The 13,924-nt window shown below is 42.8% G+C and overlaps 1 protein-coding gene across 3 annotated transcripts; it reads left to right on the top strand.

Annotated features, from left to right (window-relative positions):
- The first annotated feature begins 1,568 nt into the window (after positions 1–1,568).
- Positions 1,569–11,291, top strand: ZFAND5 (zinc finger AN1-type containing 5). Of its 3 annotated transcripts, none has more exons than XM_083465042.1 (6): positions 1,569–2,146; positions 6,130–6,286; positions 6,508–6,619; positions 6,997–7,097; positions 9,322–9,447; positions 9,648–11,291. In XM_083465042.1, the coding sequence occupies exons 2-6, from the start codon at positions 6,136–6,138 to the stop codon at positions 9,794–9,796; spliced, it is 639 nt and encodes a 212-aa protein (XP_083321168.1). In that variant the 5' UTR covers positions 1,569–2,146; positions 6,130–6,135; the 3' UTR covers positions 9,797–11,291. The 3 variants fall into 3 exon arrangements, with proteins under 3 accessions (XP_083321168.1, XP_083321167.1, XP_083321169.1); XM_083465041.1 differs by having other exon boundaries at positions 1,678–3,047; positions 6,107–6,286; XM_083465043.1 differs by having other exon boundaries at positions 1,747–2,146; positions 6,994–7,097.
- Positions 11,292–13,924: the final 2,633 nt, after the last annotated feature.

Here is a 13,924-nt window from a genome sequence, read left to right as displayed (position 1 = left end):
TTCTGGAAAATCCGCCAACCCTCTGAAAACCAGTTTGCAGAAGCAGCAGGCAAGGAAATCAGAAACACCTTGCCCCTGTGTAAACAGAAAAACTTCCCTTTATGCAGACCTACCTTAGGATCTAAGCCTCCAGAACTCTAAAAGGTTCTGCTGCACCTATTCAGTCGAAACATTTCACTGAGAAGTACGGTTCTGTTTTTGCCCAGTCACCACTGCTGACCTCGGGGAAGCAGCTTCTCTCGTAACCCTCCTGTAGTGTAAGAGAGCCCCTTCAGTGCAGCTGAGTGAAAGAGGCAACTGCTTTATCCCTGTTTACATCTTAGCAGCACAAGCTTACTCATTCACAGCAGAAAGTTCAAGGCCCACACGCCTATACTCGTAGTCTGAGGCACTAAAAGGACCAAAAAAACCCTCTAGCGTGCAGATATTAACACTGATTAAACTCATTGCTACTGAAAAAAGGATCCCAGCAAAACAAGAATATGTGCAACTTGATGTGCTGTGTGAACTTTATGTAGGGTAAAGGTCACAGCTGTTCAGCAAGCACAAAAGGGGGAACAAATGGCTCAAAGCCTCAACTGTGTAGAGATCCATTTTGTTTTTCATTCATTTTATATTACTGTCTATTTAAACATTCACATTTTATTTGTCTAATGAATAACAGCAGGCCACTTAACAGGAGTGTACAGTGAAGAGAAAATATTTATAATTACAATGTGTTGAGGTAGTAATATAGGGACTTTTATTTATGGTGAAAGAAATACAGTAATTTGGAACTGGTTATCGAAGCAAATATTAGGCAAGATCAAGAAATGCTCAGCTGTCAACAGCAACATTAGAGCGTCACTGGGATGAAGCCTTTTTCAAACAACACTTTCAAAAGACATTTGGCCTGCTGAGGAGGTCCTAGGCTGAGCACTGCTATGGCACAATTATGATTCCCGTGGCCACAGCCAGACCACCTCAGGAAATAAGACACCACTAAAACTGCATTTCTGACCAATCACAAGAACTGGAACAATAAGAGGTCCTTGGATAATTTACAAGCATGTATTAAATCCAAAATGAAATTTCTGATCCCACTAAATGAGCAAGACTAGCCGTGCTCAAGGAAAAGTCTCCAAGCGCCATGCATGCCCTTTAATATGTACTGTATCTATCTTTTAAAATATTTGAAGGAAGCTGATCTCCTTATTATGGGTATCCTGGCAGTCTTGTTTTTTCTCCAGGGATTAGGCTGGCATGTAAATGTGTGGAGAGTGACACCGGGCACCACGCCGTTTGCCCACAAATAAGCAAGTGCGCCTCGGTGAATGTGCAGGAATCCCTGGGGCCACTCCACGCTCCGCAGGGTCTTCTCGGAGGCGCCTCCAGGTCCTGCTGCGCCCCGTGCTGCTTCGGGGTTTTCTGCTTCTCCTCGCGAAGGGGGAGGGAGATTTCGCGGGAATTCGCGGCTGTTTTCGCTGCCTTCCCTCCCTTCCTTTGCGGAGACGTGGCTGCGCCAGCCGGAGCAGAAGGGGGAATCCCTCTCGGGGCGGCGGCGGCGCCTCGAGATCCCGGCCTGGGGAGGGGGAGGGGCGGTGTGGGGCGGGCGGGGCGGGGCCTGGTGACGTGTCGCGCCTCGTCATCGAGCCCGTCACTGCCGCGCGCGCCCCCGCCCGCCCGCCCGCCTCCCTCGAAGCGCCTGGGCTGCCGACGCGCGCGCGCCCTCCTCCCTCCCTGCCTGCCCGGCTCTCTCGGCGGCGGTTTGTGCGCGCGAGGCGCTCTCTCGGCTCCTCCGGCCCCGAGGCTGGTGGCGGCGGCGGCGGCGGCGGGGCAGAGGCAGAGGCACCACCGGCAGCGGGAGCGGGAGCGGCGCCCTTGGCCCTCCGCGCGCGGCCGGGAAGCAGCTGCTCCCCCCGCCCCCCCGCCCGGCTCCTCCTTCTCCGCCTCCGCCTCCTCCTCCTCCCGCTGCTGCTGCTGCTTCAGGAACAAAGGGAGGAAGCGGCGGCGGCGGCGGGGCTGTCTTCCCGCCCGAGCCCGGGATAGCGGCGGCGGCGGCGGCCTCTTCGGCCTCCCTCCTCCTGCTCCTGCTCCTCCTCCTCCTCCTCCTGGTTTCCGCTCCTTTGTCCTCTGGGTCGGAGTCTGGCCGGGAGCCTCGAGGCGGGTGAGTCGCCCCTTCCTTCCTTCTCGGGGGGGGGGGGCTGCGGACCCAGCGGCGCCCTTTCTGCGCCCCCTCCCCGGCTGGGGGGGGTCTGTGTCTCCGCGTCTCCCCCGCGCCAAGGAGGCGGCGGCGGCGGCGGCGGACAAAGGGCCGCGAAGGGGCAGCCGGGCTTCGGGGGGGGGGGGAGAAAGAGCTTTCCCCGGAAAGGGGCCTCCTGCGCGACCCTCGCCCCAAAAGCCAGGCGAGAGGGGGGGGGCTGGCAGAAGACCCTCCCAGGGAGGGGGAGGGAGGCGGACAAAGAGCTGCCGGGGGGACGACACGCGGGGACCCAGGCGGCTCCTCTCCCGCGCCCCCCCCCCCGGACAGAGGCGGCTTCCCGGGCCCCGTGGGCCGCCTGGCGCGGAGGCCGCGAGCGGCTGGGCCTGGCCGTGACTCAGGGATTCTCCGGCAGGCCTCTCTCCGCCGCCTCGCCCCCCCCCCCGCCTCCCTCGGCGCCTCCTCCTCCCTCCTCCTCCTCCAGCGGCTCCCTTCCCTTTGTTTGTCCCGTCCCCCCCCCGCGCCCCTTTCAGGCCTCCAGGCCTAGTTTCCCTCCGCTGCTTCATTGTGTGCCTCGACCACTCAGTTTCCGCAGAGGAGCTCTCCCCCCCCCCTTCCTAATTACATTGCACTTAAAAGAAGGAAACATTGATAAGCCTAGTCGTGGTTTGTCAGCTTTGCTTAAACTAAAGCCATTGGTGTCGCGAAGCCTTGGGGCCTTGACTGGAGATGGGGCATGTGCCCCATGTCATGCGCATGGATGCCACACAGCGTGTCTGCAGCGGTGCGTTTGGACCAGCAGTGGAGCCAGTATGGACGGGGCAGTTCTCTGAAGGCAGGCAGGCCATGCAGTCGAGCAAGCGCGGCGGTAACCCAAATAAGCATATTTTAGGAGGCACCATCTGGTGCATACAGTTTGTAGTGTGTGCTCTGGAGTGACAGAATTGCAGTCATCTGAGCCATTTAACGGTTCTTACTACCCTTGCTCAGGGCTAAAATCACTGATAAATTCTCGATATAGTCATCAGCCTGACATGTTTCTCTTAATTGAGTGTCCTTTGTTAAGCTGCTTTGATAGTTTCCTGTTGGTACATTTTTGCTGCTTCAGTTCTGTGGGCTGCACAGGAGCTGGGCAGCCTTTGGAGATATAAATAGAAGCTGATTTCAGAGGCCCCTGTTGACGAGCTTTTGCCTGAGCCTCTAGCTCAGCCTGTCACATTGCAGCCTTGTGACAAGCGGAAGCTAATGCACTCCCCATGTGACTTGGGCTTCTGAGAAATATGAAAGCAAGCAGACGACGACGTGCATGTGATAGTATTCGAACCCAATATTCCAGTAAAAAAGCTAAAGGTCTAAACAATGGTGGCTAGCTTAAAATTATGAAATTCATACCCAATAACAAACATTGTTTTTCTGTAAAGATTTGTTTGGCTTTCCATGCTAGTCATTTGCAGGTGCAAACTTCTTTGATACTGATGATGTCATTCTAGGGCTTTTTAATTGGATGCCTGCAAAATTTACATGAAACTAGAAAAATGAAAATGGCACAGCTTTGTTTTTACAGATAAGTTTTACGTAGCTTACGGTGTCGATTTTACATTTGTTTTGGAAAAACAGGTCAAATTTGTGACCACATATTCTCCCAAACAAATGTTTCTTTATAAATTACAAGCTGATTTTAATGAGTTAGGGTGGACTTTATGGTGAAGGTGTGCCTGAAGTCTGCCTTGTGATATTTATTCAGCAAATATTATCTACTGTTTTGTGAAACAGGCCCTCTTTTTCTGTCCCCCTTGAGCATATCTTCTAAAATGCTATATTATAACAATTGTGGAAAAGTGACCCACTCGTATGTATGGTACAGGACTCTTGTCTTCAGGCTTTTTAGAACAAGAATAAACTCTGAAGCCATTCTCAGTTGATTTTCTTAAAGATGCTTGTGTAGAAAAAACATGATTATTCAGGATATGCAAATTCAAGCTTTGGAAGTTTCATACTGTTTAAAATGTATACATGCAAATATGCTCTGTGAAGATTTTTCATTTTTATTCATTTCACAGTTTTATATGCTGCCTTTCCATTGTTGAGGTCTTCGAATGCTTTTCTTTCTAGTAGACCATTGTTACACATTACAATCCAATTAATGTAGTGCTGTGGGAACAGAGGTTATGGATCCTATATTTTTATATCAGTCTTGCATAGCTTATATGGTAATGAAGTTGAAGTGTTTATGTTGCTAAAACATGACCCGTGTTCAAGCAGGAAATTTTGTTCAAGTTTGTTTTGATAGTCACGGTATTTTGCTGAGTTGCTGTAAAATGAGTGGCTTGTTTTAATGAATATATTAAGCAGGACATCTTCCAAAAAGCCTGCTTCAAGTGAAACTCTTCAGCTTAATAGCTTTTGTCTTATTAAAATAGTAGATGATTTTCTATAAAATAATTTAAACACATGGTGTTCTCAGTTAGCATGGGGTTGGTTTGGTTACGGGCCCAAGTTCTCAGGTCCTGTTGAGCTAGTCTACCAAGAATAGTGCTCCATCCTTATCTCCATAATTTGTTTTTAATATACAAAGCGGTGTGTCTCTTGAGCCTAAAAGTACTTCCCATGCTGTGAGATCTATTGATAGGCAATAACCAGAACAGGCATGAATGGAGAAGCATAAGACTGTTCTGCTTTATTGAATAGACTTGAAGATTTGAAATCACTATGAAAGGTTCAGGACACATTTGTGCCCCTTTCAGTGACAAAACACAGTCCAGGGTTTTATGATTAGCATATGCTGGTCTGCCTTCTTCACAGGAATAAAGGAAAACAGAACCACAAACTATTTTGATAGTTCCTACATTTTGCTTCTAGCGTTGTTCTTGTTGCATCCCACTCCACAAGTGGAGCCAGTAGAGCAAAATGCAGGAATCCTAGAGCGGAAGGGACCGGAAGAGTCATCTAGTCCAGGCATGGCCAGATTTGGCCCTCCAGCAGTTTTGGGACTACAACTCCCATCATCCTTAACCAACAGGACTAGTGGTCAGGGATGATAGGAATTGTAGTCCCAAAACAGCTGGAGGGCCAAGTCTGGCCATGCCTGATCTAGTCCAATGCTCTGCAGTTGTAGGAGTCAGTTAAAGACAGCTAGAATGTTTCCACACTCCAGTAAAGATTGCTGGATTAGGACCCTTAAGTCTAAATCAAAGGAGCATAATTGCAGTGGATTGGACTGGATGACCTTTGAGATGATCCTTCAAATTAACTCATTAAAAAGACTTCCAAGTATTTAACAGCTGTAGTATCTGCATATTACGAAGTTTATATTTCTAATCTATATGCTTATATTTCCCCCCTTCATGACTATCAATGGAACATACATTTAGATTCACCTCTGCCATATGCTTACTTGAAAGCAGTGCATTGTGGGCAGGTTGCATTGATGCCTGTATGCACTTAACATTGACCCTCAGGCGTCTAAGCTATGAGGCAACATTTTTTCTGTAGTAAAGCAATCCAGGTGAGGTTAATTTGGGACTGGAGAATATGAATCCAATCTTCCCTCTCCTTTTTAGGCCCTAGGCTGAAGATAATCAATAGGCAAGCTACTTACCTCTCTTCAGCTTCAACAGTTGAGGCGGCATTCCTGCTTATTCCTGCCAGTTTGACTTACAAGATGAAGGAATCACACAGGTGTAGCTCACAATCCGGTCTGCATTTGGGGGGAAGGTGGTGTCTTTTCACAAAGTTCAAGTGGAAACAGGCTTTTGCCTCATACCTCACTTACTCTGTTTGGAGTGGATTCCTTTAGTCCCTTTTCCTGTTATGGTTGCCTGTGCTTATACACAGAGAATGACCACTGTGGAAATATGGCTATGTGGTGTTATCTTTTGTAATGGCTAGTTCATGTGAATTATGATCTCATAGCAACTTCTAAAGCAGTTTGTGTGTGTGTTTGTTTACAGCACAAGATGGCTCAGGAGACCAACCAGACCCCAGGGCCCATGCTGTGTAGCACAGGATGTGGATTTTATGGGAATCCTAGAACTAACGGAATGTGTTCTGTCTGCTATAAAGAACATCTTCAAAGACAGCAAAACAGTGGCCGAATCAGTCCAATGGGTATGTGCTGGAGGAACATAATATAACTGAAATGCTAGCTGTGAATACTGTCACATTTCAGATATAAACATTTGTACTGTTCTAGTAACTTTGAGGCATTTTTGTGTATAAGCCAAATTAACTCATTAAAAAGACTTCCAAGTATTTAACAGCTGTAGTATCTGCATATTACAAAGTTTATATTTCTAATCTATATGCTTATATTTCCCCCCTTCATACAGGAACATCAAGTGGTTCCAACAGTCCTACCTCAGACTCTGCATCTGTACAGAGAGCAGATACTAGTTTAAACAACTGTGAAGGTGCTGCTGGCAGCACATCTGACAAATCAAGGTAAGAGCTGTGTAGAGCCTGATAGTGAAATGAAATAATTCTGGGAGAGTATGTAAGGGACACTCTAAGCCTGTTACTTTTATAACAGTTTCTGCTACAGCTAGTTTGTAGGGGAAATAACTGCAGAGTTTATTATTTCTGCAATCAAAAAGGCTCTGAGCTTTACAATGAGGGAATTGATGTAAATGCCTTAGTTTGCTGTAAGGTTAGATTACAAGGACACTTAGATATTACAGTCTATACATCAAACTTTATCACCAGTGAGTTCAGTCATAGTTGTCAAAGAAGAGCCCAGGGTTTTTAAGTTTTAGCTTTATAAGGTGTTAGTCTTCCTAATAGCACTAACAGATTGCTCTCATTTCACTGAATGCAAGCAGAAATGTGCCTGTTGCCGCCTTGCCTGTAACACAGCAAATGACAGAAATGAGCATTTCAAGAGAGGAGAAAGTAACTCCGAAAACAGAAACAACAGAGCCAGGTATGCCTTTTTTAAAGTCGCTTAAGTGCAGCTAGTTGAGTGGGACCTGGCAGGTGGAGACGTTTGGTAACCAATGAGAAAAACTATGCCATATTCTCTTTAGTATTTGGTTCTTTAGCATTAAAAGGCAAAATTGCAAAGTAAAAGATTTATCATCCTTAGATCAATTTGTTCACTGCTTGTAAGAGTTCATCCAACAGTTATTATAAGTAGATTAATGTTGCTAATCCCTTCAGCGAAAATGAGTAGTGAGAATGTGCTATTCTTTTTTTATTTAAAGAAAACCATACAAAATGGTTGGCGTTTTTTTTTCTTAAGCATTTTGAATGAATTCTTTAACGTGCTGCAGTTCACCAGTCTTTTCAACTTTCAATAGTTACTTTAGATCACTGGAGAAATCCTACAATCTTGCAAACAAGGTTGGGTTTTTTTAAGTATCTTTGTTTTTTATATCCCTATTTTATATCTGTTTTGTATACCAACTTCACTGAAATGATTATTTCTCAATATAATATACCTCCATGCATTGTTATTCAGGCCTTTTTTAAAGACTTGACATTTTGAAGTAACTTCTGGTACTTGTAAAGTGTTTATGAAATATTTCCTAAATTTGAATAAGTTCACAAGGTTGGAATCCATAGAGCTTTTTGCATGAGTGTTTTTGTATTAATTTGCATTCAATATTCCCACTATTGAATGTTCTGGTGCTGAAGTCATAATCACTGGGTATATATTTACATTAATTGTTTGGATGAACTCTTCTTATAATAGGCTTTTAAAAGTTGTTTTTAGTAATGTATTTTTGCTATATGATTTTGTTTGAACGCTTTGATATTAGGATGGTTCAATTCTTTTGCCAGTATTTCTTGCTGGTGTATAGTATCATAAAATGTAATTCTAAATAAGGTGAATTTGGACATGGGATTCATTTAGAAGCAAGTGAAAAGGCCAGCCCAGCAGGTACAACCTTAATGATGAACAGCTTTATACATCAGGGGGACCTTTTTATGTATATTCCTGATAAATGTGAAGGTAGACGGCAAGCTGAAAGATATTTAAATGGCACAATTATTTCTATATTTCTTTGAATCAAGTAGCCTACATATTAATGTTCTGAAACTAGGTGGGAGTATATAAAACGATAGAATATGCTATGGCCTATGTATGATGTGTGTTGTTCCACCCATCTTCCACAGACGTGTCTTTTAGTAAGCTTATTAAATCTGTAGTGTAAGTAGACAGATAATGCATTAAATGAAAGGGTGTTTTTAACTGCATGGATTAGGTAAAAAAGAAAAAGTAGTAATAGTATGATAGTGTTAGCTCTTCATTTATGATGACAGTGCAGCAACACTGAATACTGTGTGCACAGAAAGATGGAAACATACCACACTAAGGTGTTGAGCACCCAGAAATACCTTCCTAGTTCTCTGGAGCAGCTATGGGCTGATGCAGATTCTGTGTGAAGGTGATGGTGATTATAGGGGAGAGAATAGGAAAGAGGAACCTCCAAGGTACATCCTTTCAGCCAATGTATGGTTGTTTTTTTGTTTTGTTTTTTGTGGTGGCAAGAGTAGTAGTTTGCTGAAAGTTTGAATGAGACCATAAAAAACCCATTCCGAAACCTGCATCTTTACTCTTGGCAATCTCCAGCACACAAGTCTTCTCCAATCCATTACTTGGGAACCAGCCCAGAAGGTTATGGGCTCTACTTGGTGCTTCTATCAAGATTGAATTGCTTGAATCCTAAACTAACTTGAGAAATTTAACTTAATGGAATGAAGCTTTACTATCCCCCCACCACCCTGAAAAAGTCTCTGAAGGGGAGGCATCCTGAATAATATGGAAGGGTACAGAGGACTTCTGGAAAAGATGAGGACTGTGGCAACTTAGAAGCCACTGCCCCACAAAAGGTGGGGAACCTCCCCCCCCCAAGGGAAGCTTTTCATGGGTCATAGGTTGCTATAGGCAGAAGGGGGGGAGAACTTTGTGTTTTCAGGTTAACATAATAAGAGAACCATTCTAATGATTTCTTTACTACAAAAAGGAGACAGGGAGGATGAAGGAGTAGGTGCTTCCAAAAATTAATTCAGCATCTCCTTCTATAAATAAACTACCAACACTGAGGTGTGTAAAGAAGAGAATTTAAAATGTGGAGATGAAAACAGTTTAGAATTACAGTATACCATGTCTAATCAACTTTGGCCCATTTTGTTCTTTTCAGTTGTTACTCAACCCAGTCCTACAGTTAGTCAGCCTAGTACATCTCAGAATGAAGAGAAAACACCTGAAATGCCTAAACCAAAGAAGAACAGATGTTTTATGTGCAGAAAGAAGGTTGGCCTTACAGGTATGCTATTAGACACTGCGTTATCCACACTTATCCAGTCTTAAATATAGTTACTGCTGACGACTTGCATACTTTGAAACTTTGTGACACTTTGAAATGGCACAGATGTATGTATGTACGGGAGTTCAGTTTTTTATTCCACATGATGAAACCTAGGTCTTCACCGAACAGGACTTTATGCTGTTTTTGTGCTTTTACAGGGTTTGATTGCCGATGTGGAAATCTGTTTTGTGGACTTCACCGTTACTCTGACAAGCACAACTGCCCATATGATTACAAAGCAGAAGCTGCAGCAAAAATCAGAAAAGAGAATCCAGTTGTTGTGGCCGAAAAAATCCAGAGAATATAAACTAACCTACTCTGTGAAAAGACTGACTTTCTTTGTTTTTATTTTAAAATATCCTAGGAAAACATTAAAGAGCAAGTGCATGGCCATTTTCCTTTGATGTTCTCCAGAGTTTTACTTTAGTCTATCTTATTGATTGATATTTTAGGATGTTGTGGGTGTTACAGGCAGAATTGGATAGATACAGCCCTTTAAAATGTGTACATGCCCTCCCCAAAATGAATTGAAAGAGTAAGACCTGCACTGGAAAACAGACATGCACAAAAGACAGAGTTGTCTAGTTCACATGTGCCAAACAGATGCATAAAATCTGCATGTTTGCAGCAGATTTGCCTTTTGGGAATGTAATTGAGGTATATCATCCTTGGATAGTGCTACGTGCCTGCTTGATTAAATTATACACCAGGAAAAATGAGTCTACTTTTACCATAGTTAAACTTTGTCCTCTTTAATTTCCACAATTCATTGTTTTGAAACTGAGCTGCAGAGGAGCCACTTTCTAAAGAGAACGGGTGTTCAGGTGCCATAAGCTGCAGTTTAAGGTTACCTACTGAATGAAACCAAGAAATTTGAGTCTGAACAGTGCAATCCTTGGAACTGATGAAAATTGCTCAACTATTAAAACTGGTTCCCAAAGGAAACTTCATTTTCAGAACTTTTTGAACTAGCCTGCAACAGAAGATTTGTCTGCTTCTTACTCTTTATGTAGCTGATAAGTTTGTGTAGCACAAAACCACAAGACTGTTTTACAGTTTACAAACAAAATGCTACATTTAAAAAATAAACATAACCACAGCAGCTCTGTCAAGTAACATGCATCTGATGAACCTAGTTTGCAAATGTATTCAAGCATTTAATTTGTCATATACATCTTAAGTTGAATGTGTTCTGGGTTCAAAAGAACGTTAGCTTTTAATTTTTATAGTTTTCAAATGTAGTGAGATTGCACCATTTTGCATGGAAAAATCATACCCAATATGGCTGCTGTAGACTTTAAGTGGTACCTGGAACCACTCTGAGGGCTGCTTTATTATTTTAATAGTACTTGGGTGTAGGACTATAGTGTTCTTGGGTGTATTGCATGGGCTGCATTATCTACAGCATTGTACAATAACAACTCTAGAAAAGGCAGTATACTTCACTGATGCTTGTCTGGTAATATCACTTCTGTGTTATAATGGAAGGTTTTTGTGATGTATGAAACTTGTGTTTTTTTATATAAACAAGTACAGTTTAGAGTAGTGTAGTGGTAATGCCTGTCCTCATCTGTAAATAGTTGTGTATACACAGGGCACTACTTCTGACTTCTATTGCAGTGTTCAGTCTTAGTTTTTCTTCATTGAAAGCATCAGGTTTTGCTTTAAACTTTGTCCTCAGTTGAGTTATTAGATATACAAATGTGTACAGATAGTTCATATTTATGTATTGCACATAATCATGCTACCCGGCATCTATGCTATATTGTATTATGTAAATAATAAAATCATGTACAGAGGGATATAGCTCCTTTTTGTGATGCTTCATTGGGTTATTAAAATATTGATTGAATAATCTGAAATCTCCTACTTGTGAAAAGTTGATTGCAACTAATCCTTCAATTCTTATTAGTTAATAATTCTGGAGATCAGCTCTTCTGCATGTTTTTCCCCTTGCTGGATTTTATTTTTATGTACACTTCAGCCAATGAAGATGTGTTCAGATGAGCAAAGCATGTAAAATGGAATACAAATATGACTCCTGGACCTTTAAGAGCAACAGGATAGTTGAAAAAAGAAGCCTTTAAGAGTCTTAGTTTCTTTGATCTACAAATTTCTCCACCTTAGCTGCAGTTTTCTGACCTGATTTACTGCAAAAGTTGTGCCTTTTGACCATGTTGAATCACTCAATTTTTATTTATTACTGTTATGAAATCCAGTTACCCTATGTGGTGGTATACCACTTCCATGGAATTAAATATGAAAACTATATGATGTGTACAGATTTCCCCCCTTTCAAACTTCTTTTTTTTAAAGAGCTTGGAGCAATAAAAAGCACACTCCATAGTTCACTTTCCCAAATTATGTCCACCCTGGTCTAGTGCTGTTTCCTTTTATATATTTTTTGTAGGAAGGTCAAAAGTCTCTGCATAGAGCTCAGTTCTGTAGTGGCTAGTAATGCGTTCATAATTAAGTAGGATGCAAAAAGTTAGAACTATTCCCTGGAATAACAGGTTTACTTATATGAGCAGATTTTTAAAGTTTAGTTTGCTTTCTCATGGAAGTTGTAGAAGAACATTTCTGTTCCTCGTGTGTGTGTGTGTGTGGGAAAAAACCCATAGCAGCTCCAAACATCACAAGGGGTGGGCTATTAATGACACTATAATCAAAGCTTAGCTATGTATCTGCCTTGCCTGTGACACGGTAGTTTGAGAACTTACACTTTCTTTAACAGAGACCTAAAATTATCTGCAAGCAGATGTGCAATAAAACAGTTTTTACAGCTTTTTTACCTCTATTATTAGGCTAAAATGCTGCACATGTATAGAGCTGATGCTTAGCTCTGTAGTTCTTCCTCCTAGTATGAAATCATTTGCTTTGTTTCCTGAGGTAATTCACCCTGTGAATATCTTTGTATAAAATATCTGTCACTAGGGTTCCCTTGGGTGGGTAGAGAGCAAGTGCTGGTGCACTACAAAGTATGTACTGTGAAGGAAAGATGTGCCCCCCCCCGCCCCATGTCTACTAGTTTGTAGTAGACTATAACCAAAGGTGTTCTCCCTGTGTCCACAGGAGTCTTAGGCAACCTTGGACTTAGTTGACATCCTGCCGGACATTGAAACAAGGCTGACCCAGGGTCTGCTGGTGGTCGCTGCATGTTTGGTTCCCATAAGCTGCAGGAAAGGCTCTTGTGCGCAGGCTGCAGAGATGTGCACGGGGTTTTTCTTCTCAAATGCTTTCCCAAGTTGGCACACAATGTATATTTCAGCTGGGACATAGTTGTTGTCTAAAAATAAGGCAACTTGCCTGAAATTGGCATCTTACTTTCTGTCTGTATCTTCCACAACAGTGAGATTGTGATTTATGCTTTTTATTGTTACGCTACAGAGCATTCTGCATTTCAATTTTCATTTAGAAGAAAAGATTGAAGTTCCTTTTAAGTTGCCTCATTGTATAATTTAATGGACATGAAGGTGTGTAGATTACCTTTCAAAAAGTAACTGAATCTGAATTCCAAATCTCACTTTGGTCATATGGTACTGTGATCAAGGACAAAATGTGGTGCCCCCCCAAAATAATATTTCTCATTTTCACAATAATTCCTTTTGGTACAGGTTTTTTTAGGTACCTGTATAAATATAAAATTTGGCACTTCTTTGGCCCTGTGCAGGTTCCCCTACAGGCTCCACTCTAAATCTGTCACTGTTCACTTGCCTGGGAGGAAACTACTTAACACAAGATGACTTGCTGCGGAATAGATATACCATATTTTTCGCTCTATAAGACGCACTTTTCCCCTCCTTCCTCCCGCTGGCTTCCAGCTTAGCCACGCGCAGCCTCTGCTGGGCAGCCGGAGCCTTCATCCCCCTGCCCGGGAGAGGCTGCACGCGGCTATCCCATAAGCCAGGACAGCAAGAGGCTATCCCAGAAGCCAGATCCCTCTTGCTGTTCTGGCTTCTGGGATTCAGAATATTTTTTTTCTTGTTTTCCTCCTCCAAAAACTAGGTGCGTCTATGGAGCGAAAAATACGTAGTTAGGATTGCACTGTCAGTAAGGTTTCGTAGTCCTGGTTAAGTAAAATTTAAACTGGGTAAGCCTGCAATCCAATACGTATTTACCTAGATATAAGACCCACTGAACTAAGTGGGATTTACTTCTGAGTAGGCATGTAAGTGATTTATTTTTAGTCAGCACTCTGGCTTTTAATCAGTTGGTTCCACTAAGTTGTATTCTGGTGATTATATTTTGGTAAATGTGTCTATTATTAATAAAAATATTGCTACTCTTATTAATGTCTGTGTGAAAACAAACCACTAGGCTGCAGCAAAAACACTTGGGTTGGATCAACAACTTCATGAGCATCGCAAGAGAGAGAGAAAGCATCTGTCTTGAATAGGAGAGGGAAAGGAGTGCCAGTTTTAAATTCCTGACAGTA

Source organism: Podarcis liolepis (genome assembly GCF_965112155.1).
Source record: "Podarcis liolepis genome assembly, chromosome: 11".
Taxonomy (NCBI): domain Eukaryota; kingdom Metazoa; phylum Chordata; class Lepidosauria; order Squamata; family Lacertidae; genus Podarcis; species Podarcis liolepis.
This window is presented reverse-complemented; position numbering and strand designations above follow the sequence as displayed.